Genomic DNA, 25929 nt, shown 5'->3' with positions numbered 1-25929 from the left:
GGCGCGCGTACCCAAATTCACCATAAGATTCGATTTGGACCGCCAGATGTTTCTAACGAAAACGTTTCAAATGTGATTGGTTCAGATTTCGACTTTTTGAGGTCCAAATGCTGTTTTTAGGATCTCTAATTATTCATTGTTTTTCCATCATCTGAATATTGCAGGCTGAGTGACACTTTGTGTAGGAAGTTGGTCAATTAAGGGAACTTCCGTATCAGGCACCATTTTTGCGTATCAAGTAATTAGATACAACACAGGAATTTAGCTTTTCGCCTGTTGCCTACCTTTAACTTTGAGTTTTGGCCCTCAGTGGGAAATAGTGTGGGCACCCGCCTGCTCTGATCAATGAAATCAAACGATATGAGCAAAGACAGAAACGGTGGACAACAAGTTTAGGTGAAGGATTCCTCAGCATCCAGTTATAAAAGAAAATGGAATCAAATCAAGCTTTTATTATTAAGTAGCCTATCGTTTAACAAATACTATGGTTTGGAACAAATAAAATACCAGTGACCTATGAAAAAAACTCAGCTGCCTTCACACACACATCCTGCCTCGTACTGCTCACACCAAACACAAACATACAAGTTTTTCTTCACACACAGAACTGCGCGAAGAATGATCTATAATTTAATGTCTGTCTATAGGTGGCTTACACAAGAGCTCAAGTGGATCATATACTCACTCTGCTGCTTTATAGCACATAGACAGAGGGAGCAAATCCCCACTGTGTCACTCTGATCTATTCACTGTCCTAGTTTCCGATGAGTCAGTGCAGACAGGCACAAAGGAAAGACAGAGGGACCAGTGGCTCCAATAGGACTTCATATGAACATGAGACTCAGCTGATCACATAAGACACTCCCAACAACTCAAATAGTGATAAATAACATTGAGGGAAATACGTTGGGAGACTGAGAGCAGCGTTCGATTCATTTTTACATCTATAAAATAAGTTGTGTCTCAATATATTCTGAGGTTCACATAAGAACCCTTTTCACACAAACACATCATGGTTGTTCAGTTCGGCTACTCAAATCAAGAGGTTAACGCTCCCCGGGCATGATCACAATACTTTACTCTTTACTGCCACCACATGGACACAGAGAAAAGTACACTCATGTCAGACAATACATTTTGCAAAACCAGTAAATAAATAAAAGAACGCCGGTTTTATTTAGTTGGATCTGTTTATTTTTTTCATTTTAAATACATTGATTGCCATCAGTCCAGTAACACGTGAAAAGTGTCATGCACACATTCACACTGGAACACATTCACACGTCGAGCCATACCTCCATGTGTCATACATACTGGGATGCACATCAACAACATTCAACATTTAAAAAGAACAGGTAGATGATATGAAAAATCATGGTATAAAGTTCATAATGGCTTTAAAAACGGAGAACAATGATACTTAATATTTACCCCAAACCAAGCCATAGTGTTAGAAAGTGCTATAAGCCATGAGTCCCCGCATGAAAAACAACAAGTATGACAAATACAGATCCAAGAGCAGCCTATTTAATATTTGATTGATAAATTTGCTGCATTAATAGTACCTTTTATTTCTGCCCACGAGAAATTAGTCACATTAGGGAAAACATTTGCCTTCATGTTACACTTGAAATAACAAAAACAATTAGCGGAAACCAGCTTGTTTTCAGTTATCAAAAGGGCAAAAACATAAAACAAGTTCTCCATATGTGCCTTAAATTGACTAAAACTGGGTAGATATACCAAACAAGTTCAGCTCTCAGTTTGCCTGCTAGCTCCGAAATCTGGGACAACATGATGGAGCTCAAAAGTGCAAAAGAAACATGGAAGGCGGACCCACGTGTAATCATTTATTCTACTACAAACATGTATTGCTTTCACCTGACTCTACTGGAGGTTTTCTTTTCACCAAATTAATTCAAATGAAGACAAGTAATGGATTATTTTGCCTCCTTCGCTTTGAGTAAATAAAACTGGAGACAGAAATGTTAAAGTTACATGTTGAGAAATCCTCACATAACGACACTCACTCATTTATTTACATCATAGCAGGAGGCCTTCAAACCCGCAACTGTACCCTAAATCTGTACACTGTTTAATGGAATAAAGACATTATATTAAGTGCATTCAAAGTTAGCGAGAGAAAACCATTAATGGCATCTCTATAGTACTATTATAGTAAATGTTATCAATGAATATTTGGCACTAACTGCGTTCAGCATGGCTACACTGGTCTGTTTTGCCCAAAAAAACTCATACTGGTTTGACGGCTGGAACGGACAACACATTAGGATATTCTTTCAGAGTGATTCATCACAGGGAGATGTAAAGTGTGAATCAAGAAAAAAAATGAAAAAAATGAAAAATAACATCACCATGTCAAATGATTGTGAAGTGTTATTTGGCTGGTGTGTGTATGATGGCTGCCACAGGATGCCAGCCAATGTTCTCGCGGTAATTAATGTTCGTAGGGAGTGTTGCTGAACACTCTCGTGGCCCATAATGTGAAATTGGATAATAAACTATGTGCAGATGAGACAGACGGTTGCTAAAGCAGCCGTCTTAGGTGGACCAAGGAAATTATTTTTATGTCAGGAAGTGTCCAGTGCTGCAGTGATTTATAAATAGCTTCACTATGGTTGAGAGGTGGACGCGAGCTTGGCATCAATGAGTCCATGAGGATTAAAAACTTACAGTTGATGGAGAAACTGACTTTGGAAGGAGCCAATTCACATGTTTACAGCTCCTTTGATTGGGACTATTAGTAAGCACGCATCCTACTGTTAGTGATTATAAAAGTAGAAAGTAAAAGTAGTTACTGACTGGTTATTGCTGGGTGATTTGACAAAGTTATGATCTGGAATACTGGACACAGCAATGAGACTGCAACCATCCTGTCTTCCTCAATTACAACCCTTAATTTTTCAAATACTAAATCACTGTACTGCACCTTTTAACTGTTTCACTGGATGTTCGTAAAGCTTAGAGTTGATTTGTGAAAAGAAAGAAACCATGTTAATCAGTGGGAGGGTCTCCAGGACAGTAGAACTAAGCTATTATATTGGAACTATCTCTAAGACAGACGGCCTTCAATCTAAAGCTACCATCCACAACATGCTGGTGCGACTACACACACACGCAGCGCACACACACACACACACACACACACACACACACACACACACACACACACACACACACACACACACACACACACACACACACACACACACACACACACACACACACTTCAGCCACCAGCCATAGTCATTTGAAACCATTCTCATGCACGTTTAATGTGCGTTATTGTCATCATTTACACATAATATTTGAAGAAACTATATCTATTTTAAAATAAAAACTCTTTACTGAAGTTCAAATATGTTTTTTTACCTTACCATTAGAAACGTCTAGTTCAATGGTATATTTAATTGAGAGAACACAGTATATCTCTGGTATTGTAACGGTGACAGAGCGCTGAACGCAACATGTAGAGTCTATCTGTATAGAGCAACACAGTCTTTGGTCACTAAAATATCATTAATACTTTCTTTCAAGTACCATAGCTGAGTGTGAAAAGAAGCTAAACAATGCTGCTAACTGCTTAATATGTGTGTATCTGTGAACTCACCACTGTGTATTTTCATTTTGTAACATTGGTAAATCAGTTTGGCTTCTGGCTTCACATTTGATCCTATTTTGGTCCCGTTTCGGTTCAATTATATAAATACTGTTTTAATAACTGCACAAATAAATGGTGAGTTGTAAATGTTTTTGTAAACTGTGTGGCTAAGTAATTTTTCATGCTTCTGTGTAGTGGTGACCAACTGAGATTTGTATGTAGGTCTTTGTATGTCAGTGGAAATGTCCCATGGCCTCAGCAGCCTTCACTCTCACAACAGGATCTGGATCCTGGAGCAGCATAACCAAACCTAAAGAAGAATAAACACACACACACACACACACACACACAACACACACACACAGGTAAGTACACACATACACAGTGAGTACCAGAGGACAAACAGAACGAGTAAATTTAGTAAAAGTTAAAAAAATGTTCATGCAGTGCATCACCTTTAGTGATAGTCCCCATGTTCAGGTGAGAGAGATGCTCCTCTTGAAGATTCCCTAGCAGAAACCCTGATAACACACAGAGACAATATTTTTAGGTCACGTCATGATGGAGCACACAGTTTCTGACCTGTACATCAATTCGAGCTCACTACTTTTAAAAGTGTTTGTGGCCCAATAGTGCAGATGTTGCCTTCTAAGCAGTCACATTACAGGGACGGCTACAACGTCAGGAAAACACTGCAACATTTAACTCTTACAATTTCTACTTCTGGATAAGCAAACAAGTCATTCTTCTGTGGAAGTCGGTTGGGCTACGATGCCAAGAAGTGTCAAGATAGAAAAATGCAAGGGCAACATTTTCTTTTCTTGAAAGCCGATAAAGTCCTGTCAATTGTGTCCCAAATTTTTCAAGCTAACAATTTATAATGTTAACAGTTATGTGGGCAAAAAGAACGAATTGCATTTTAAACCTCTGATTGTACTCCTGGAGGTTTTAGACATTAGGAGCCAGAAGACGTGTCATACCTATGAACATGGCAGCTCCAGCTCTGACCTCAGGCCAGTTGCTCTTGAAGAACTGGATGACTGAGATGTGATAAAAGTTCAGCATGCCAGGAAAGTCCTGAATCTATGAACCACAACAAATGCACATAACATCAAAATAGGGGAAATATATCTTGAGTAGCTCAACAACATAATCTATTTTGACTTTACAAAGAATCTTTCTATAGCAAATTGGCAACAAAAAACATGTTGGAATTCACACTTTAAAGAACAACAATCTGGCTACATTTTACCCTTCATAAAAAAGTGTGGAATTCAGCCATGCTTATGTTTGACAGTGTGTGTCTCACCAGGTACTTGGTGAGGTCGTTGATGAACTCTCCATAGTGTAAGCTCTTGTCTTCATGGAGGTGGTTCTGAAACATGGTTGTGATCTGCTCTGATCCCACCACAGGAGCACACACTCGCATCGCAAACTTACACGCCTGGACAGATGCAAAAACAAAATCCATATTTGTATAAGCAATGCAGCAGTTTGCCCTGCAAGTTAAACATTTATCAACATTTAAAAAAGCTGTTTTGAAATGTGTTTGTGTTTCCTATTGTACCTTGACCACCTGTGGGTTTGGGTCAACCAGGTGTAACAGCAGGCTGACCAGAACATTGTGGATCTGGTCTTTGAACACGGGCTCTCCTGAGCCAAACTTGGACAGGTTCCCCATGAGATGGATGGCAGCACAGCGGATCTCGTCATTCTCCTGCAGGAGCACAGAGCCAGAAGTTATTGTTAGCGTGTATGCATTTGTGGGAAAACATTTTAACTTCTGAACAGAGCTGCAGAACACTAACTGAATTATTGAAAAACACTAAATACTGCATTTTAGATTAAGTATAAGCCCTCAAGTAATACAAGATGATATAATTAATCATATAATTCTCATCAGACAACACCTTGAAAGATCTAAAGGGAACTTACACTTTCCAAGAATGGTTTAATCTTCATGAAGATGTAGACCACCAGTAAGTGGACATTCTTCTTGTCCAGATAGAGGAGGACTTTAGAAAGACCCGACATGGCTTCAAGCGTAATCAGCTTACCTGCAAGAGGACCAGAGGCCAGAAATGAAAAACAAAGACATTTCTGCTTATGACGACTGATCCAGGATGTATGATAAACATGATGGATGCGGTGAAGGAAAGGTGAAACTCAGAACCAGTAGACTAAAAGATTTAGGAATTACTGCAATAAATCAGAAGCGCCAGACTAAGACAGCTGTGGGAAATGACTTTGGTGCCAACTAACCTGGATCGTCTTTCTCCTCCATGCCTGAACTCATGGCTGCCAGCAGCTCCTTCGCATATTTATTCACCTGGTGGCAGAAGGTTATTAGAGGAGGAAGAGGATGATGAAGGTGGTGCTTGTGCTCTTGTGTGTATGTGAGTGCTGTACCTTTTCAGGTGATCCCTCAGCTATATTGCCCAGCCCCCGCACAGACAACATGCGGACAGTGCAGCAGGGATCTGATATCCGCTCCATCATGTTGTTCATTAAGACATCTATTAACATCAACTCCGTCACCACGTGATGGTTTAAGAGCTGAATGAGAGACAAAACACATCCTGTTATTCATGTTCTGCTGGTTAATAAAAGCAGACAGATATCATTTATTATTTGCTGACACTTGGGGCTGTTTAGGCTGTTACATGTCTACATTTTACTTGCCGACCTCCTAACACACACACAAAAAAAATCAACATTAAAACAGTAAACATGATAATATTTCTTGGTGTTTCACCTCAGAGAAGAAAGCAGTGACGGTGACTCTCTGGCATTCGTAGATGTTGTTCAATGAGGGACAAAGACACTCCACAATGGATGGCAACCTGGGACCAGCATGCTTAGACATTGCCCTGTACACAAGACAAATTCACACAGGCTTTATAGGATAAAAAGATCATAAAACATTATTTACATCACATATTTACTTGTCTTGAAAGAGAAAAAGAATGCGGAAGAATTATACTGTAATCCTCTGTTAAATACTGTAAGTATAGTGCAAAAGCAAATCATAAGGATGGTGTTTGTATTTAATGAATCAAAAGTTGATTCAAACATTTTAGGACTCTTGATAAATGTATTGAGGATTAAACATTTAGTTCTTATGAACGTTCGACATTCAAGTCACTTAATTTGCATCCATATTGATGAGCAATTTGTCAGACCTCTGTTGAAACGTCAACCTTAAAAATTCTACTGGACACTACTGGTGTAAATTCCTGCTCAGATCTCAAACTGAACCCACACAGTTTAGTGTCTGTACCTGGCCAGCAGTGTTACTCCAGTTATGTGTGTATTTGGTTCTTTTATTAAGTCCCAGGCCTTATCTTCATCCAGTCTCTTCATGACCTCGTCTAACTGGGCCCGTGCCAACAAGATTCGCAGAGCATCAGCTGCTACCCTGAAACACAAAAACACAATTACACTAAATTGTTAGATCACACAGATAAACCTCAGATTATGCTCAAAGACCTGATCTCTGCACCTCAACTCCATTTTATTAGTCACACAGAAAAAAAATACCCACCCCGCAACATGGACAGACGCAGTGTGTTTAGTGTTGTTGTCCCTCGGTGCTGAGACTCCAACACTCGCTCCCAGTCTGACAGTGAGACACGAGAAGAGCCGAGGAAACAGGGTGACTACCGGCTCCTGACTCTGGCCATTTAGTAACAGTTCTTTGAGACCACATGTCATCTGAAAGGAAAAGTGCACACCGACACACAGGAGAGTCATCTTCTTCTGCAGTTTCTTTTCTGGTAGAAACCAGCTGAAGAGTGCTGTACATGAACTCAAAGATGAATAACTTCTAATATGTGTGTAATGATATGTTTGCAGTGGAGGCGATTCAACCCAGACGTCCATTTAATGTGTACCTGATGGGGCGGATACATTTCTATTTTAATCAAAACAGCTATCTGCACAGGCAGCATGATGGCTCATGTTTTGTGTTTAAAATTAAGAAAATGTTGAATCGTCATTATCACTACTAGCTTCAACAACAGTACATAGTCAGAGGCAATAAACTGAAGACCCTACAACCTTTATGGGCACTTACGACTTTAAAATGGACCTTTCTGTTGTGCTGCTTTCTTATGTCTATCAGCAAGAATTGTTTTATTTTGAAATAAATGTAATCAGGTTTAAATATCATAATCTTAATCTAGAACAGATACGGATACATGTACTTAATGACATGTTTATGAATGACTTACAGCAAGCGGCTGATTGGTGGCCACCTTTGTTGTCCCTCCTCTGATCATCGACTCCTTCCTGTCAATGTAGGGCGCCATGATGGCAATCTTCTCCATCACCATCTCAATGATCTGACTGGCTACGATGGGGTCCGCTCCCAGGGCCATCCACATCTCACTGGTCCAGCTGTACAGAGAGACAAAAAAACGTCATGTTTACTTCCATTGAAAAAAGAAAGATGAGGAATTCTATGTTCTACGAAAACAAAAAATTAGTAAGTGACAGTCTAAAGAATTGTCATCAAATATACTTGAAACATTTTGCATCCATTCTGACGTCTAAATCTCGATATAATTAGACATTTTGTATATTTACCTGTCAAAAGGAAGTGGTTGGTTAACTAGTGTATTGACAACAATCTGAAGATGCTGAGAAGCCAGGATTAGTACCGTCTGTCCTGCTGCCACTCTCACCTAAAGACAACGACAACCACGCATTTCTTTCAATGTGACGTAACTATAAGTTAGGCAGGAATAGATCATAGATGGATAAAGAATAAGTACGTACTTGAGACAGACAAATAAGTAACAAGATCTAATTATATAGTAAGATGGTCATTAATGCAAATTAAGTCCGAAAAGTTGAATCACATCTGCACTTGTTTGTTATTCAAAACAATATAGGAATAATACATCTGCTGAATAATATAATACTGACACTTACCTGCTCCTCTGTGATGCTCTGAAGACGTACATGTAGCACCTCCAGCATTTCTGGGACCTAACATACAACACAGACATAACACAAACAAAAACTGTGTTCACTAATCAAGTACAACAGGTTTTTTGTGTGTCATATAATGGATGTCTATACAATTATGGACCTCAGCAGATACAACAGTGTGTGTGTGTGTGAGCTACCAGCTCTTGAAGGCCTCCTCCTCTGTTTTTCAGCAGAGTGTTTAAGATGACAGATGAAGCTCTGCAGCAGTTTGTCTGACTGTCGACCAGCCCTTCAAACAACATGAACACCAACGTCGTCATCTGCTGCTGAGGCAGACGCTTACTCATCACCTGACACACAAAGGAGAAGACGCATTTTCACAGTTTTGCTGTACAAGTTTATGACTTTGCCTACTAACATGACACAAAAAAGAAATGGATTGCATGACTATATCATGGTGGACAGAGCTCAGCAGAATAAAGGCAAAACAACAGAAAATTGTAGTTTTGTCAGTGAGTGTCATACTAAAGAGCACAATATACATGGGTAAGGACATACAATACAGGTCATATTTCACTTGAATTAAAAAACAATTTTTCTTACAGTCTTGCAGAGTTATATAAAGTGTACCTTGGTGAGATCTGAGCAGGCTTTGTATAGAACTGAGTGGTCGGGATTTTCCAGTCGGTCTTTTAGTGGCAACAGACTGTCAACAGCGTCATCCTTATAATCAAGGGAGAAACCTTCACAGAGAGAACATTTGAGAAAAAAATAAAAATTGAATAAATAAAATGAATGATATCAAAACAGCAAGCTTAAAGAAAACCAGTCATTGTATGTCAGCATAGGAAGCTTGAATATGTAGGTGGAGCAAGAAATAAGGTCAGCGCCGTGTACCTTCATAGCGTAGCTGTATATAAAGCAGTGTGTATATACAGTCAATAGCAGCAGTGCGAACAGCTGGGTGAGGGTCAGAACATCGCGGAGACAGACGACCCAGCAGAGCTCCAAGGTTGTGGAAAGACACCATGTTCTGGACAAAAGACACACAAAAACAGTCAGCAAATGGCTATCGCACAAAATGTCAGTTAAAGGGGCTCCAAAGAACAATTGGTAGTAATTTACATGTAACAATCACTCTTTTATTGGCTATATGTGAGCAAGTTGTAATGGGACGTGAAAAATGAGACCTTCCAAGTCTCTCGATTGTCTATAAAAGCCTGTGGGGGATTTGTTTAGGAGGTTTAATGATGCTGGATTGTGGTTTTCTTTATGAAGGATGTTAATTAATAGATGCCCCCTCTCAGTATCTTTTCTGCTCCGCTAACAGAGAACAACAGCAGCTAATGATAGTTTAGAAATGTTTGCAAACATAAACTAATGAGCTGCTTCCAACACAACACAGATGTTCCCAACAGCCCTACTGACATCAAGTGAAGATGAAATACATCGGCAGTGAAATGATCATTTTGTGACCTTTAATGGCTTATAAAAACAATAGGGACGTAACAATGATGCTTTGGATCACTAATTAGGTTTGAGTGAGCTGCAAGTATTACACACCCATGGTTAACAGGAAAATTAGCAAAACTGACATAAGTGGTTCGCTTGGGGATAGTTATGAAACCCACAAGACTCACAGGCATAAATGTGCATGTTGTTGAGTGTGTATGTGTGTGTGTGTGTGTGTGTGTGTGTGTGTGTGCGTCTACCTTGACAGTCAGGTTATCAAGGTAGTAAGCCAGTATATGAGCAGTAGCTGTGACGGCTCTCTCCCTCTCGTGGTCCTGTCCAGAGCTCAGCCATGATTCAATGTGCTGCACGTGGCAAAAAAACACACATCATGTCAGACAAGTCACAGCTACAGAGTAATAGACAGGGGAGTAACTTCTTGAGGTATGTATAAAATACCCGAACAAAAAGTGAAGGGAATACAGGTGGGGTTCAGTAGACAATAGCTAGCAGGACTATTTAATTAGAGCTGTCAGTGAAATGCTACATACAGCAAACATACTAACTTGGCTTATTCATGTTTGAATTTACTATTTTGTATGCTACAGAGTGAACAATGCTAAATCGGTAAATAAATACTTTTTAAGTGTACAATATGAAGACAATGCAATGATACACATATTACTGGTAACTTGGATGTTGTGCGGAGAAGATGTGATTAGTCTGATACAACATTCCTCACCTTGAAGACACTCTGAAGGCCATCAGGTGTGGGATCCTTGGCCAGTACACTTTTGAGCAGCTCCTGCAGTGCAGCTAATGTGTCTTTGTACAGCTCCTGTGTATAAGTTCCAGTACATGTTAGTTTGACAGCAAGACAGCATTCATAAAATGCTGCAAAAGTATGCATGTTTCAAAGTTTTGTATGTCTCCTTAATAGTTTGTTAATATGGCTAACTGAGGGAAAGATGTGTGCACACATCTCCTTCTGCTTTGCTTCACCTTCCTCTGCTTGGGGTCCAGTATGTCTTCTTCTTTAGTTTTCTCAGGAGTGTGTGTTTCAGGTGGCAGAGAGAGCACGCTGTTCACACACACCTTTAACAAATCAAAGCTCTCGTTCTCACTCAGCGCAGGATCCAGAGGCCTGTAGCATTAAATGTCAAAGATAACACACTGGGACATGACAGAGCTGACACAGTTGAAGAAAATGCAGAGATACTACAGATTTTTGTGAACCTGTGTAATAAACTGGTTTAAAATACATATATTTTTTAACCCAGTTATACATTAATCTGTGTTCTGCTTTGTGCCTTTATGTTGCAATGTTCGTGATTTCTCTATTAAAGAAAACTGAATTTAAACTTATTATTCTGTCAGTGTGTATATCAAAAAGTTATTTTTCAGCTGAAGGATACATTAGGTTGGCACAGGTGGTCATCACAAGATGGCGTACTGGAGTCCTCATTGAATCCGCTGGCTCCGCCTTGATAAAATCCTGATCGGGGTAGACGTAACAGCAAAAAGAGAGATCAGAAAACCATTGTTGTTATATCTGAAATTAAATATTCATGACTTGTTTTAACAAACTATGCATGATTCACTGCTTACCAGCATAACAGTAATGAGCTCCTGTTTGCGAGAGAAGATGTAGCCTTGTTTCTTCACACACTCGCTGATGGCTTTGGCGATGAGCCCGACACTCTGGATCAAACTGAGCTTCATAGTCAGGTCCTGATAAAACGCAAAGACACACAAACATATACGTGGACAATATACAGACACACAAGACGTACGATAGAATAAATGAGAGGACATACACAGATAAAAAGATTCAGGTCAAGTGGAAAGAGGGATAGATTTGAAGAAAATTGGATAATTGCATTTTGCAAATTGTCAGGAATGCAACCGACAAGGCGAACTGCAGCCCACTACAGCAGATGCAACTCTACCAAAGAGTGAGCATTAGCAAACACAGTCCAAAATCACTCCAGCAATATACAACTTAATCAATCAATCAATCAATCAATCAATCCAACAGTGCTATTGTAGATTGATCCTCCATGCCTATGGATGGAGACAAGTTAAAATCAGAGTTGTGTGATTAGAGGAGATTGGTTCAACAGCAAACCACTGGCAGGCTCTGGTTTACGAAGAGACAGAAGAGCTCAAGGCCTCGAGACAAAGAGAGCTGTTAAGATTTAGCAAGAAATTACCAAATCCCTTTTACAGTGTGAGTGAGTCATTTGTGAGTATTCAAAGAACAATCCACCATTAAGCTTTGAAAGAAAGATGCATTGGACAACCTAGAGTGTAGATCACAGGGAGATGGATCTAAAAGCAAAGGTATTATTTCATGGGACTTACTAGTTTTATCAGAACTTGAGTGGAATAACAAGCTCAATAAAAATGTACCTTGTGACATGTTTGCCAAACTAGTTACACAATACATACAAAGATATCCTGCAGATTTAGCTTAAAATTGTTTAAATAGTGCAGCATTGTTGCAAACCAGCTTTATCAAAGAGCCAAATATGGTAACCATATACACGCTTATATTACAAGATGCTTCCCTTTCAAATCAGGTTAAACTAACATAAGCGATATCCTGGCCATGAAGGTTCTTCATCACCTTTCAGAATCAGGTAATGGAGTTCTTAAAAAGACATTTGGACAATTCCTTGCATTACATTCGGGTTCAGTAATAGCTGTGAATTATGTGGAATCTCAACTGCTTTCAAAACTCGGAGTACTTTAGATACAAGGTTGGAAACAGTATCTTGTTAACCATGTCACTGATTTTACATTAGTGCATTTAAGGAATGATCCACCCCTGATCTAGCACAGTAGTAGAGTATCAAACACTCATTCCCTATGAAGGTGACTGTAAAAAGTTTCTAGTTTGATGGTGTGATTTAAGATATTTTCTTGGTGAATACTTTCTCTCGACTCCACGGTAACTGACTCAGTCAAACTGATGACAGCCACTGTTCTCCATCATTGTTGAAATTGCAAACTTTTAAGCAGTCACCATTCAAGCCTACATGGAACAGTGTTTGATACTCAAAAGATTTTTGATCTGAGTATCATTTAAAGCTATATTTCACTGAGATAGAGCATTTGAATTTATTACAGTGAGCACATCTATGGTCAACCTTAAACATTAGTGGTCGCCTGTGTTTTCTTGTCAACATGTTCCTAACTGATCAATTTCTGCACATCGGCACTGAAACACCTTTAATTCTGATTATTATGGATTCATTTTAATGATGGATTGGTCATGACTTCCTCCATGACATGGGCACTAAATCTGGCGCTCTACCCCTGTGAAATATAACTGAGATAAAGCGTAGTTAAAGCTTTAAGAAAAAGTAGATGCTTTATGTTTCAAGCAGCAAACTTTGAGTAAAAATTTTAGTAATAATATCACCTCAAGTGTGCTGAACAGAAGGAAAGATACAAGAAAGAGTAAGGTGAGATGAAAGAGCCCTGATATTCCTGTGATGATACCTTTGTCTCTACTTTAATCCCCAGAACCTGTATGAAATAGAGGTGATAAAGTCATAAGTGCACATACAAATACAGCCTTCTTACCTGCAAGATTTAGCTCATGGGCCCTATTTAAAGTGTGCAAGTGCAAAGAAAGCTGCAAAACAGTAAGTTATGGCACAGAGATTGTGTGGGTGTCTCCTACAACACCTGCGGTTTTTGGATTATGTAGATGCAGCAGTTCAAAACTCCAAATGGCTGGGCGAACGCAAATATATATCATAGGGTGTGGCGATTAATAAACACACTCTCAGCCACTCATATGCCTTGTAATACATTGTCTCTCTAGATACTTACACCTGCTAGATGGAGAGTGTTTGATTACAATCATTTATTTACATGTTAAGCATTATTCTGTTATTGTATTTAGCTGCTCTTGTTGGTAAAATTGCCAGACTGGTAGCAGGTTGCCATCAGAAACAGATGTGGTTCTGAGACGTCTATTCTCAGCATAAAGTTAAGGACTCAATTCCTACCAAACAACTTACACCCACAATGGAAACTCATTTGAATGAACCTCCCACATGTTTGAGCATTTTTTCTCTCCTGTGCACCATGTGGTCTGCACTGAGTCAAAAAATACCCCACAGCTGAGAAAAGCAATGTTCAAGGTCACACAAGCTAATTCACTAGAAGATAAAAATCTGAATTGACATTAGGTGTAGAAGTCTTAAAATTAGGCTACCAGCAGACATAGACTACAACGGAGTTGGCTGACATCATACGTAGCACAATACAATGGATTTATTTTGAACACTTTAAACAACAATCAGCTCTGTAGCTTTTTTTACATATTTATTTCTCCTTGTCATAAGCGTAGTTTTTCTGTGTTTTAAAATTATTTGTCTTTACTAATAAACTTATGCCACCTTGGTCTTTACATTACCTTGGTATTGAAGTGTTTACTGATGCTGCGAAGGATATCTTGATCAATGCGGTTCAGAATCTTCTCTGGAGGTGCGTTCAAAGCCACTTGACCATAACACAAGATTAATGTGCTTTTCACCTTCTCCACCTCCACATCGTTACGCTCCTGAGGAGAGGAAAAGAGAAATGAAGGCAGGCAACTCAAGCTCTTTTAACATTAACACAATCTGATCAAAGGAAACCAAGTCATATCTATGTTATCTGTACTTTGAGAAGGTTGAAGATGCTTGGTGACTTCTTGAAGGCGTCCGACTTGCCAAACTCATCCAGCTTTGCCAGAGTTCCCTCCAAGTGACTGTTGGCACAAAGACCAACGCCCATTGCAACTCCCTGATAGACACAAAATACAGAAACCATAAGAAAGCCATAAAGATGTCAAAGTGTGAAACAAACAATATGCATCTGTGTTTCAGGTACCTCTCTTTCGACAGCATCATTGTGTCGTGCTGTCAGCAGGACTTCTTGCAGTTGTTTTCTAACCACCTCCTTATTGAAACTCTGTTGGAGAGTCATTCCTATACATTGGTACAGGAAACTCTAGAGAGGAACACATGCAATTTTTATTATTGTCCCATATACTGTATGCACTGTACTCAGTACTGTTTTCCTATCTATGTTCCGTCTTTTGTCAAATAAACACACTGAAGTCGCTACACTTCACTCTCTGTTGGGGGTTGGTTTAACTGTTCACCTCTCTGTGTGTACACACTGTGGCTGGTCATGAGGGACTGGCTCAGTTTGTGGAGGTCATGATCTCCAAATGATGAGGATCAGTGTTCACCACACTCGGCTTTTTGAGGTCAATTATGACCTTAAAGAACCTGATTTATAACTCATATAGTTCTAATTTAGAACTCATGCGGTTCTAAATTAGGTTTGCTGTGGTGGCTTAGCAACAAGACAAACCACAATCCATAGTACCCATTCACTTAAAGGGGAACTACGAAGTTACATACAAAACAATTCAAACATAGAATTTAAGTATATACAAACTCAGAAATATTCCTTTTTTTCATAACTGAATAAACAAGGTAAATAAGGTCACCAGAACACTGTTTGAAGCTTGAAAGGTGGCAGGGTCCACCACATATAAACAAAGTATGAAACTGTGTTGTTCTTTAAGGTCAGTTTGTTTATTCAGTCATGAAAAAAAAAGAGTGTATTCATTTAGTTTCTTTAGTTAAAAAAACAATGTCAATGAAGATCTTCCTCTTCTGCTTAAAATTCTTCCCCAAAACTACATACCGTAAATTACCAAAAATAGCCATTTATTTGTTTCAGTCACTTAACAGATCAGGCGGCAATTTGGGACAGGCATTTAATTCAATAGTTGTACGTTTTCTGCAAGTGAAGTTGTTGCAGCGGCCAACCAGCACTCACAGCAAACTCCTCATCTCTGCTGTCACTCACGGTGGCGTACATTTGTTTCGTCATCGCCCTGATCATTTTGTGGGACACATTCTCGGGCTGGCCCGTTTGCTGACAATCCACTCCTGCATCTTTATCTCACACTCCTCAATAGCCTTCTTCCTTTCTCCACCAGGCAGCCTGGCCCTGTTGCTGTCCTCCTCGGACAGATGCTGAAGCTCAGTTTTATTTTTTTGCCAATCTCTCACTCTGTTGGGGTCGACAGAGAAACGTCTAGCGGCTGCTTATCCCTAGTTTTCCTCTGCATATATTACGACAGAAAGTTTGAATTTCAAGTCATACTTTTAATTTTTTTGGTGCACCGGAGCCATGGCGATCATCAATGCGATATTAACTGACAGAAAGCAAGCACGATACGTGAAAAAGGCGAAGAAGAAAAATGTGCAGTGTCAGTGGTCATGTCTTCTTCCTTCGATTTAAAAAAAATAATAAATTAGACTCAGCATTTATTTGGAACCGGCGGTTATTTTTCAAAAAATAGACCTGCACCTGGCATTTAAAGGGGACCCTGCGGTTAATTGAAATCCAGCTATTATTTGGTAATTTACGGTAGTGAACCTTTAATGTCACTGGAATCACTAAACCAGAACAATAGCTTACAATCATCTTGCTCTTGATTTGTGAGTGAAAAGTCTGTGAAAAGCACTCACCTTCTCCTCTATGGCGTTGTTATATGTGGAGAGGTACCTTGTCGCCTCAGCTGCCAACTGACACACCCACTTGTCATCATCAATAGTAGCCAGAGTTTTCGACAAGAGCTGAATACAAACAGATCCCGTTTAAAATGTCACGACATCAATTCAAATGTGTAGATTTCCAAAAAATGTGTGAAAAATAAATGTGAAGTATTGTTCGTATTTGGGAAATAGAGAAACATTTTCTATCTACTATCACCACATTCTGGTTTAATTCTAAAGCAATACACTGACACACTGTAAAAGGGATAATATTATTTCATAAAGTAAACAAGCACACCTTCAACAGCTTTTCATTCCAGTTCTTCTTATCAAGGCTCTCTGCCGTTGACTCTGGAAACAACAACAAACAGTCAGACAACAATCTAATATAGAGGAGAAAAGCACTATATTAACTGGATGAAAAGGAAAAAAATACGAGACTTAAAAAAATAATTCTTCAGGAATTCAACTTTATATAAACAAATACATAGAAAACATGATGTTACTATATTTTCATACCCTCTAGAATAGAAAGCAGAGGAGGTATCTCTTTCTCCCAGAATGTCTCTGTATTGGGGTGAATGTTGTTACTGAGCGTTTGAAGGAGAGAGAGGGATGGAGCTCCATGACCTCTGTCTCTGAACGGGAACGCTGCATTCACCTTGGACACATCAGGGCAGACAAAAGCACAAACACATGAAGACGAACAGATACCAGACAGGAATATTTTAAATTACAATCTAACCTTAATGTGTTCAAGCCAAATTATAGAGAGAACTCATTTCATCCCTTATGTTAAAGCCTCTATGGTCACAGATTGTGACTGATAAATTGAAAGGAAAAGTACACTTGACAACTGACAGGGATCATTTAACATGATAAACAACTGAACTTAAATAGGAAATACAATTCATAAATTATATTTAATTACAATCTGTTTCTTCAGACAGTTATTACGCTGAATGTTTACTGAGCATTTGTTCTGTACTTTGTCTGCAGACGGAGTGGTGTGGAGTTGGATTTACTCACCAGCAGTCTGACCATTAGTGTTTGAGGAGAGGGCAGATTGACTGGAGTAGAGAGATAAGACAGGTTCAGCTCAGAGTGGATCACACAGAACTTTAAGAATGGTAACTTTCAAATTGCAAATTGAAATGCATATTAATAAGAGTTAAAACAATTAGTTGATTAATCTATCGAATGAAAATTAGTTGCCCACTAATCATACTCATACTACTACTCATATTAATGTCATTTTTGAAAACATGCGCTGGTTCCAGCTTCTTAAATGTGGGGAATGCTGCTGTTTTTTGTCATGTATGATAGTAATAAACAGTTTCTGGGTTTTGGACATTAGATTTGAAAAAAGATTTAATTCTAATAATAAAATAACTCAATGGAGGATCAATTAAAGGTTTATTTTATCTTAAATTATGTCACTTTGGGCACAGGGAAATTCAGATGAGTCATTCACACTGTTTTGACATTGTAAAGACTAGATTAATCAAGAAAACCTTTGGCAGATTTATCAATGATGAAAAATAGGTTGGTAGCAGCCCATCAATTCATATTTTATTCCGTCTTTTCCATGATCAACAAGTTAAAATTGAAACTCATATATACCCTAAAATGCACATAGGATGTAGCAAAGAAATGCTTCCAGTGAGTAAATCTTCCTCCTACCTTCTTGTGTAAAGTCTATGTTGAAGCTGGGCTCCTGGTTACTTTTCTTTTTGTTGCCCAGCACTATCAGACTCTTACACAGAGGAGTGGTGGCATTACTGAACTGTGGAGGTGTCAGATAGTACAACAGCTTTGGCCATAGCACCTACAATAACAAAATACATATACGTTATGTTTGTGAACAATGTTTATCATAAATTTAGCCCTAAGTTTCATGAACATGCAGCTGCAGTAAAACGGTTTTGGAAAATAGACGGATCAGCCAGCGACAGATCAGATAGGTGGGTAAACAAGTTGACAGTCGACATACATCAGCTAGTCGTCCGACAGTTGTGGTCAGGAGATGAAGGGTGTTGTCACACATCGTCCTCAGTGCCTCATTAGTCACCTCCTCTGGATCTGTGGGCCTGTGGCTTCGCTGGAGACAGACAGGATAATAAGTTTATGTATAAAAGTTCTCAAGTTTGAAAAAAATATTGCAAGTCTCTTTATTTTCAACAATCTCTTATAAAAGGCTTTAGCAGAAACACAATTATATGTACATGGATGAGTTTGTTTACCGTTGTTCATCAGCTTTGTAAAATGTAAGATGGAACATTTTTAAAATGACTTGATAAGTAATTCTCTCTCTTAAAAATTAATCAAGATTCCAAATTCATAAAGTTTCAGATTCATGATTTTAATTACCACTTAAGCTACCATAATCACACACGCTACATATACAAGAATAAACACTGATGAATAAAATGTATATTAGAGACAAATTCCAAACAAACTGAAGCCCAAATTGTACCTGATATGTGTCAGGTAAGGCACAGTTTTGAACAATGAATCGAACCAATAACTCCCCTCCCTCTAACTCCAGGTAGCCATGATGAGCCATTGCACTGATCACCTGGACCACACGCTTCTTGACCTGGCACACACAGAAAGTCACAGTGAGTCTGAGATATAACAACCAAAATTAAAAAACAATTTTTGGTCACATAGCATCTGTGTGTTTACATGTGTTACCTTGTTGCTGTGATCAGCCATTGGTTGTCTGATGCTGGCCAGAATCAGTAGTTTCTTTCCCTCCATAGTGGAAGCTGACACACACATTCACACATTAAGATACACAGGTAAACTAGTCGATGAGAAAAGATTAGCAGATAAATAAATGGAGGATTATGTAGTTTGGAAGACTGCACATATGAATTAAAGTTTTAATACAATTCAAGGAACAATGAATGACTGATCTGACGTGCAGTAAAAGGTAAGTGTGTATGGTCTAAGAAGGGGATGCATGTGTATTTCCTCACTGGTGGAGTTGATGAGGTGACGGAGGACAGCCAGGGAACCCACCCTGCTTCGCTCATTACTGTTCTCCAACTTCTGAAGAACAAACATGACCAGCCGGTCTGGAAAGGAGTTAGCTAGTGGGGGAGAAGTGGAAATAGACAGAAAGAAATTAAAATGTGAAATGCATGAACTGTCAGAGAAAAAAAAACAAGAGAAAAAAACAGGGAAGACAAGAGAGAGAAGTAAACCAACTGTCAGAGGTAATATGATTATCTTGTGGTGGACAGCGAGTCTGGCACACTAATGGATGATTCCATTACTGTTCTTGTGACTCCACAGAAGGGTCTGATGTTGTTGGACAACGCTCAGCTATTTATTACTTTACTCACTTACTTTGTCACCAAACTGTCTTACATACCTAACTGTCCTAAATTCTTTTATAGCTTAATGAGGCAAGGAGAGTCAAATTTAACATATGTTCATACATAAACACAAGCAGCTACTGAAGAGCTTTAGTACCTAGTATGCTGAAGCAGCGAAGGACCTCGTTGTGGTTCTTGATAGTAGGAGGGTTACTGTAATCAACAGGCGCAGACACCTGGGGGGAGGAAAATGTTACACTGTTACAGCCGTCATATGCTATGATGTAAGATCAAATAAGCACTGACATTTTGTTCATATAAAAAATAAAACATTTAAAGAAGACATGACATTTATATTCATGTAGTAGTAATAATAACAATGAGGAAAATAATAGCAAAATGGTCATGAGAATTTGCTGTGACTATTTGTTTATCCAGAGGGGTGGCTGATCACACATCCTCTTTTAGTAGCACCAGGTCACACATGATAGGTTACAATTCTCCTACTTGGGGTAAGTATATGAAGTAGAAATAAGAACTGAGCATTTGTTATTGACCACATTTTCAGGTACAGCTGCACAGTGAAGTACTCCTGGTCCCACCAGGCAATCTAGTTCATACACACATATCAATGGCAGAGTCATTGTGGTAAAATGTTGCAATAGTTTAGGCATCAAGCCAAGTTATAGCTGAGTCACAAGATTACGAAAACATCTGACTACAATGACTCTGACAGTCATTTGACACATCTAAAAGAATGCAGTGTAAGGTGACTACAGGATGCAACAGGAGTGATCCAGTTTGCCTAATATTTAAGCCACAGAGTTGTAGTTTGAATGTGGTGAGTACCGTTGGTGTGACTAGTCTTGTGATAGAAAGTGCTACACATACTGTTAAGAGGCAGCTGTCAGCAGTCAGATCTGACGGATCTAGGCACAGCTAATAAAATGTAGTGGGTGTTGCAAAGTCTGTCATGCTTGCAAGACGGTTAGAAAGTCCCGTCAATAATATCAAAAGTACCCTTCTGATACAGGAGGGAGGACAATCTCTTTGAACATGTTCTCTGCCCAGTTTCACCTTTTTATGAGCATCTGTGTCTTGTGTTAGTCATCTGGTTTATTTAATGCAAAGCCGTCGTTTTTATTTTAGTACATAGTTAATGTATACCTGTTGATGCAGTGCAAAGAGTAGACTGTCCAGCTGTGTCTCCAGCACCCTGCTGCCCATGTTGACTGAAGCATCCAGTACTTGGCACAGGCTCTGAGCGGAGGCACAAGAAAGAGGAAAGAATACTCAACCGTCAAGTCTTAACTGACAGAAACAAAAAAAAGCAGTTTATAGAAGGACAGACAGTGATGGTCCACTGATTTTAACACAAATGATCAGTCCATTACGCTCAGCCCATATCCACCTTGCTAATGATATAGTGCTCATTGTTTTTCTTGTACAGGGACAAGATGGCAGGAATGAGTTTAGGAATCTGCTCCTCCAGTTTATCACCCGCCATTAGATGGCACATAGAGCCCAGTGCCTCAGCTACTGTTAGCCTCAACTGGAACACAGAGACAGAAACACAGGATGTTAGGCAAAAGACTGCACTTTGTGGCCATGTCATCACAGCTTTATACTGAGCTTTTCAGGAAGGAGAATAGACAATAGAACAAAAAAAGAAAGAGATGAAAGCAAATGTTCTGTCACAGCATGAATTGGCATTATGAATTATGTTAAGTGAACCTTAATCAGCCCCTAATAGGTTGTCTGCCTTCTGTAATGCAGCACGAGGGCATAGTGGTTAAATTGTTAAACTCAGTTAAAACGGTCAAGTATAGACTCATACAAACACAAACAAGAACTTGTATTACTGTTCTCTACAAACCCCATCCACAGTGACCTCACCTTAGACTCCCTGCTTTGCAACCAATTATTGAACAGAATGTCAAAAGCAGCATATATTTCACTGGAGAATGTGTCTTTTCTGACAGTAGGATCTGGAGCCTTGTCCAGGTTGGCAAGGTACTCCAAGATACTGTCGCTGAAATGACATAAAGCTGGAGAGACAGAAACAGACACATTAGGAGAGAGTAAGGTGAGAATTTCATATATCAAAATATGTAAAAGAGGTAAATATCTGGACGTTGTGTTTCCAGAATTTTTGGAGAAGAAAATTATGCCTCAGACGTTCTCACCTGAAGAGAAGACCCACTTCATATTGTCCTGTTTGGCCATGTTCAACATGGGCAACATGGTGCCCAGAATAGCATTCAGGAAGGGGACCATGCCATAAACTAGAGAACAAGGAGAAGAGTACAACATTGACGGCAGTTATTACTTACCACTTCCTCTGTAAGGTAGGGACACATACCCTGCAATGCTTAATTTGTCCATGCACTTGGCAAATTCAGAATCAGTATATTAGCAACAGCAACATGCTAAAATGACATTTTGCATCAAAATACCACATATTTATTCCTGATATGATAACTATATCTTGGCCAGATAGATGTTAATGCACTTATTAAAGTTGACCTGCATTAAAATGTGTTAAACAAGCCCAATAAAGATGTGTCTGACAGCTATTAGCTCTTAGAATCTGTCTGGAACTGTTGTGGCAGGAAGGTTTGGATAACCCCTCTTCATCCAGAGACTGTTATTAAGTAGTAAATTTAAGGTTTCATCACATCAGGACTTTTAAGGCATATCAAACTGGATTAAGGGGGCTGAGACAGAGTAGCTCTTTACATTACGCAATGTCTGCATAGATTAGAGATATCATTAAGTAAAACAGCTGAGTATTTATTTGTTCATGCCTTTGCCTGTGTATCATTCCATGCTACTGCTACTTTAATCCTTATACTTCTTTAGTAATAGGGTGGAGTGTTTTAGACAAGTGCAACGGGGTAATTCTGGCAGCAGGAAGATGGATTGGAAATAAATCAGGCTTAACAAACTCAACACTAATCGGTTATAAATGTCATAATCAGTTCAGTGGCTTGGGAGGTCCTACAGTGCAGCGGGTGTGAGTGGTAGAGCTCCACAATCAATATAAAAGACAAAACCTCTGAGAATTCCAAACCACAAGAGACTAAACAAACATATTCTGGTGGTAGGAAAAATCTTTGGCCTGCAAATGCCGTTTTTGGGACAGGTTTAACAGGTTCACACATTTCTCAACAACCTCTGAATACGTCCTTTGTGAACAAATGCTCTGATTTCCTGGTGTGTTGTTGTGTGTGACCAATGTGTGATTCCATTGTGTCTGTGCCTGCAAATATTGTCTTACCATTGGAGTCCGAAAGGTTAGCTAGTGTCTGGACTACAAAGAAGTGAGGTAGGAGACCCGGCTGAAACTTGCTAAGTATCTCCTCCATGATGTCATTGATGTGCTTGTTACCCACAGCAACCAAGATATTACTGGCTGCCTGCTGCCAGTCAGGGATGACATCCTGATTCAACCACAAAGACAGAGGGAGTTAGTTAGGAATATCATTTATGAATAGCCCTCCATAAGATAAGAATGAACATCTTGTATCTGACCTTTGATCGGGTCATCTCATCTGAGGCCAAGGAGATGATGCTCTTTATCTTGGGGTAACTGATCTCCTCTATCCTGCAGCCCACAATCAGCTCAATAGTCTGAAGAATCACAACTCTGTGGGTCACCAGCAACTAGAGGAGGACATGAATAACAGTACGCACATTTAAAATAAATGACAAAACAAAAATGAAAAATTAACTAATGGAGAGGCTTTTATTTATCTGTATAGAACAGCAGAAAATGCCAAGTCAAATGTACGCCTGCTTGTCACATAGACTTGTAAAATATTATCAAAAAAGAACATCCTTTACACTGGGTCACTGATATTATCAAAGACATTTCCTCAGTGTCAGGATGTCATCATCTGATTATCACAAGGATCAGGACTGTGACAGTATGATAACAAGTTGCAGCATCAAATAGACACAAGCTGATTCAGAGCACTTTGGTGACAAGAAGCATATACACTAAATGCACACTCCCCCCCAAAATATTGTCATATTTTTAATTTTACAACTTATCCGACCTGGATATGTCAGAATCCACCCCAGGGACAGGCATTAAGAATAACTTATGTAGGTCATAAAGAGGCAATTAGCTGAGACTGTCCCATAACCAGTTAAAGGGTGCATGTTCAATTGCATCGGACATTACACGGGCATTGTTAGAGTAAATGAAAATCAAATTATCAGATGAATCGATAACTATTCATGCTCCTTGACTGACATCTGAGCAATCTGAAACCGCAGGTTAAAGGCAGACTCTCTTTCAGACAGAAATTACAGACAACTATTTTCTGTCATGACAGAACATAAACAGTAGTACGTCTTTGACATGTGTGGAGGGAAGGGAAATTTCTTGACACTCTCTGTAACAGACCGGCAAACCACATGCTAGGGGCTCTGCGAGACTGTGAGCTCTATGACATACAAAGGTGTACTCTTTACCTTTGGGTGTTTCAGAAGGTAGTCCTGACACATGGCCAACACTCTGTCTGGCTGCTGTTTTCCCAAAGTCAACATAGACTTCCTGACTTGCTCCTGGACCTCTGAGTCTTTATCGGTAGCTGCATCTAGCAGAGCCAGGGTCACCTCTAGATGGAATACATAATAGAACAGAGTCAGAGTAGAGGGATTAAAATGTTGAACGACAACAGTAATGGATCAAACAGAAATGGCTAGACAAAAACATGTATGACTTAATGTTCAACAGAGGAGAAGACAGAAGAGACTCACGTTCCACATCTGTATCATCCATGGTGGACAACAGAAGGGCAGGCTTCCAGGTGCCTGAGGCTGAGGATGTAGCTTCCCTCCTGGTGTACAGATGGGCAGAGGCTACCTGGAGCTACGGATCCAAATATAAAATGTGAATATATATATATCTTGGCTGCAAGTCAAGGTTGTACAGACTGCCATCTTGTTATTTTCATCAATGACACTTCATGATCTCTCTTATGAATATGGAGAGAAATCACACTTGTAAACTGTATGAAAATAAGTTCAGTAGTTTCTTTTCTTGAAACGTCAAAGCCCTAGATCTGTCTGAAGACGTGCGTTTCATATTTGTTCTCTCAGTCACATGACAGACACAGACAACCAGCAGCTGGATACCATGACAGCAGAGGAGCCAGGTGATGATGGTCCGAGGCTGACACCGACAGCTTCTCACACGCAAATACCAAGAAACCATCACTGCTTTAAACCAAAAGCTATCGTAGCATATTTGGATAAAGTGAATATGCTTTAAAACGTAGCTGTCACTTCAGGTTTCCACATTAAAGATACTCTTTGAGCCACTTCAATGTCTACTACCTCCAATTAACACGAATACGAAGCAGCTAGCTAACTCCTACAATATGTTTTAAGAGTACGAAGCTGTTTAAATATATACTATTTAACAATTATTAAAACCCCGAGCGTAATGTTTTTGTAGCTTGTGTTATTCCTTTAATATCCAGCGTTAACCTGTTTGGGTGGTGATGCTGCAGCAGCGAGCTAAGCCACTGACACACGTCGTTAGCATGCTAAGCTAGCAGCCGCAGCTACGGAAGAGCCGACAGCGTCCCCACATCACAGATTTGAAGGGGAAAACACGCAGCATTGCTAATAAAGCCAACTTACCAAGTCCCGGTGAGCGTCCGCTAAAGAAGTCCCTGTCACGGCAACGTTTGGTTGTTGTGAGGACTAAAACAAAAGGCTCCCTGTCAGCGGCACAGTGAGTGTTTGCGCTGTGTGTCTGTGTCACTGCAGGTGTAAACACGCCTGGTCATGTGCTTCTGGTCAGCAGGAACGTATCAGACAGAGGGCGGAACCAAATATCACAGCGCTGACACACATCGAGCTGCTACTGGTCTGCCACTCTCTCATTTAGTCATGTGTGAAACTGCTTTATGGACGGTGACTTTTGTAAACAAAGGATAAAAACAATCTGTCAGCTATTTTGTCACTGTAAAATATCCCCACAGCTCTGGAGAGGCTG

General features: G+C 39.5%; 1 protein-coding gene across 2 annotated transcripts; it reads right to left on the bottom strand.

Annotated features, from left to right (window-relative positions):
* Positions 1–1171: 1171 nt before the first annotated feature.
* On the bottom strand, positions 1172–25745 carry mroh1 (maestro heat-like repeat family member 1). Of its 2 annotated transcripts, XM_030395062.1 has the most exons (45): positions 25572–25745; positions 24684–24795; positions 24396–24541; positions 23448–23579; positions 23194–23356; positions 22100–22198; positions 21810–21961; positions 21325–21465; positions 21081–21173; positions 20071–20149; positions 19572–19685; positions 19285–19358; positions 19064–19186; positions 18581–18688; positions 18271–18415; positions 17617–17657; positions 17107–17248; positions 16886–16938; positions 16561–16668; positions 14900–15019; positions 14690–14812; positions 14442–14588; positions 13517–13543; positions 11618–11740; positions 11425–11504; positions 11012–11153; positions 10752–10847; positions 10270–10374; positions 9455–9590; positions 9188–9300; positions 8755–8907; positions 8558–8614; positions 8210–8307; positions 7855–8020; positions 7167–7336; positions 6903–7040; positions 6378–6492; positions 6032–6178; positions 5885–5951; positions 5558–5679; positions 5190–5339; positions 4932–5066; positions 4603–4705; positions 4078–4143; positions 1172–3932 (listed from the first exon to the last, which is right to left on the bottom strand). In XM_030395062.1, the coding sequence occupies exons 2-45, from the start codon at positions 24703–24705 to the stop codon at positions 3856–3858; spliced, it is 4911 nt and encodes a 1636-aa protein (XP_030250922.1). In that variant the 5' UTR covers positions 24706–24795; positions 25572–25745; the 3' UTR covers positions 1172–3855. The 2 variants fall into 2 exon arrangements, with proteins under 2 accessions (XP_030250922.1, XP_030250923.1); XM_030395063.1 differs by lacking the exon at positions 13517–13543.
* Positions 25746–25929: the final 184 nt, after the last annotated feature.

The sequence above is a fragment of the Sparus aurata genome, chromosome 17 (assembly GCF_900880675.1).
Source record: "Sparus aurata chromosome 17, fSpaAur1.1, whole genome shotgun sequence".
NCBI lineage: Eukaryota > Metazoa > Chordata > Actinopteri > Spariformes > Sparidae > Sparus > Sparus aurata.
This window is presented reverse-complemented; position numbering and strand designations above follow the sequence as displayed.

Bases quoted from the DNA above. Each gene is read 5' to 3' on its own strand.
- mroh1 (XM_030395062.1), bottom strand. From the start codon at position 24,705: ATGGATGATACAGATGTGGAAC. The intron at 22,199-23,193 runs GTAAGACAATAT...CTTGTTCTCTAG, and splicing joins TAACCTTTCGGACTCCAATG to TTTATGGCATGGTCCCCTTC. The intron at 15,020-16,560 runs GTGAGTGCTTTT...GTTCCTCTCTAG, and splicing joins ACAACGCCATAGAGGAGAAG to AGTTTCCTGTACCAATGTAT.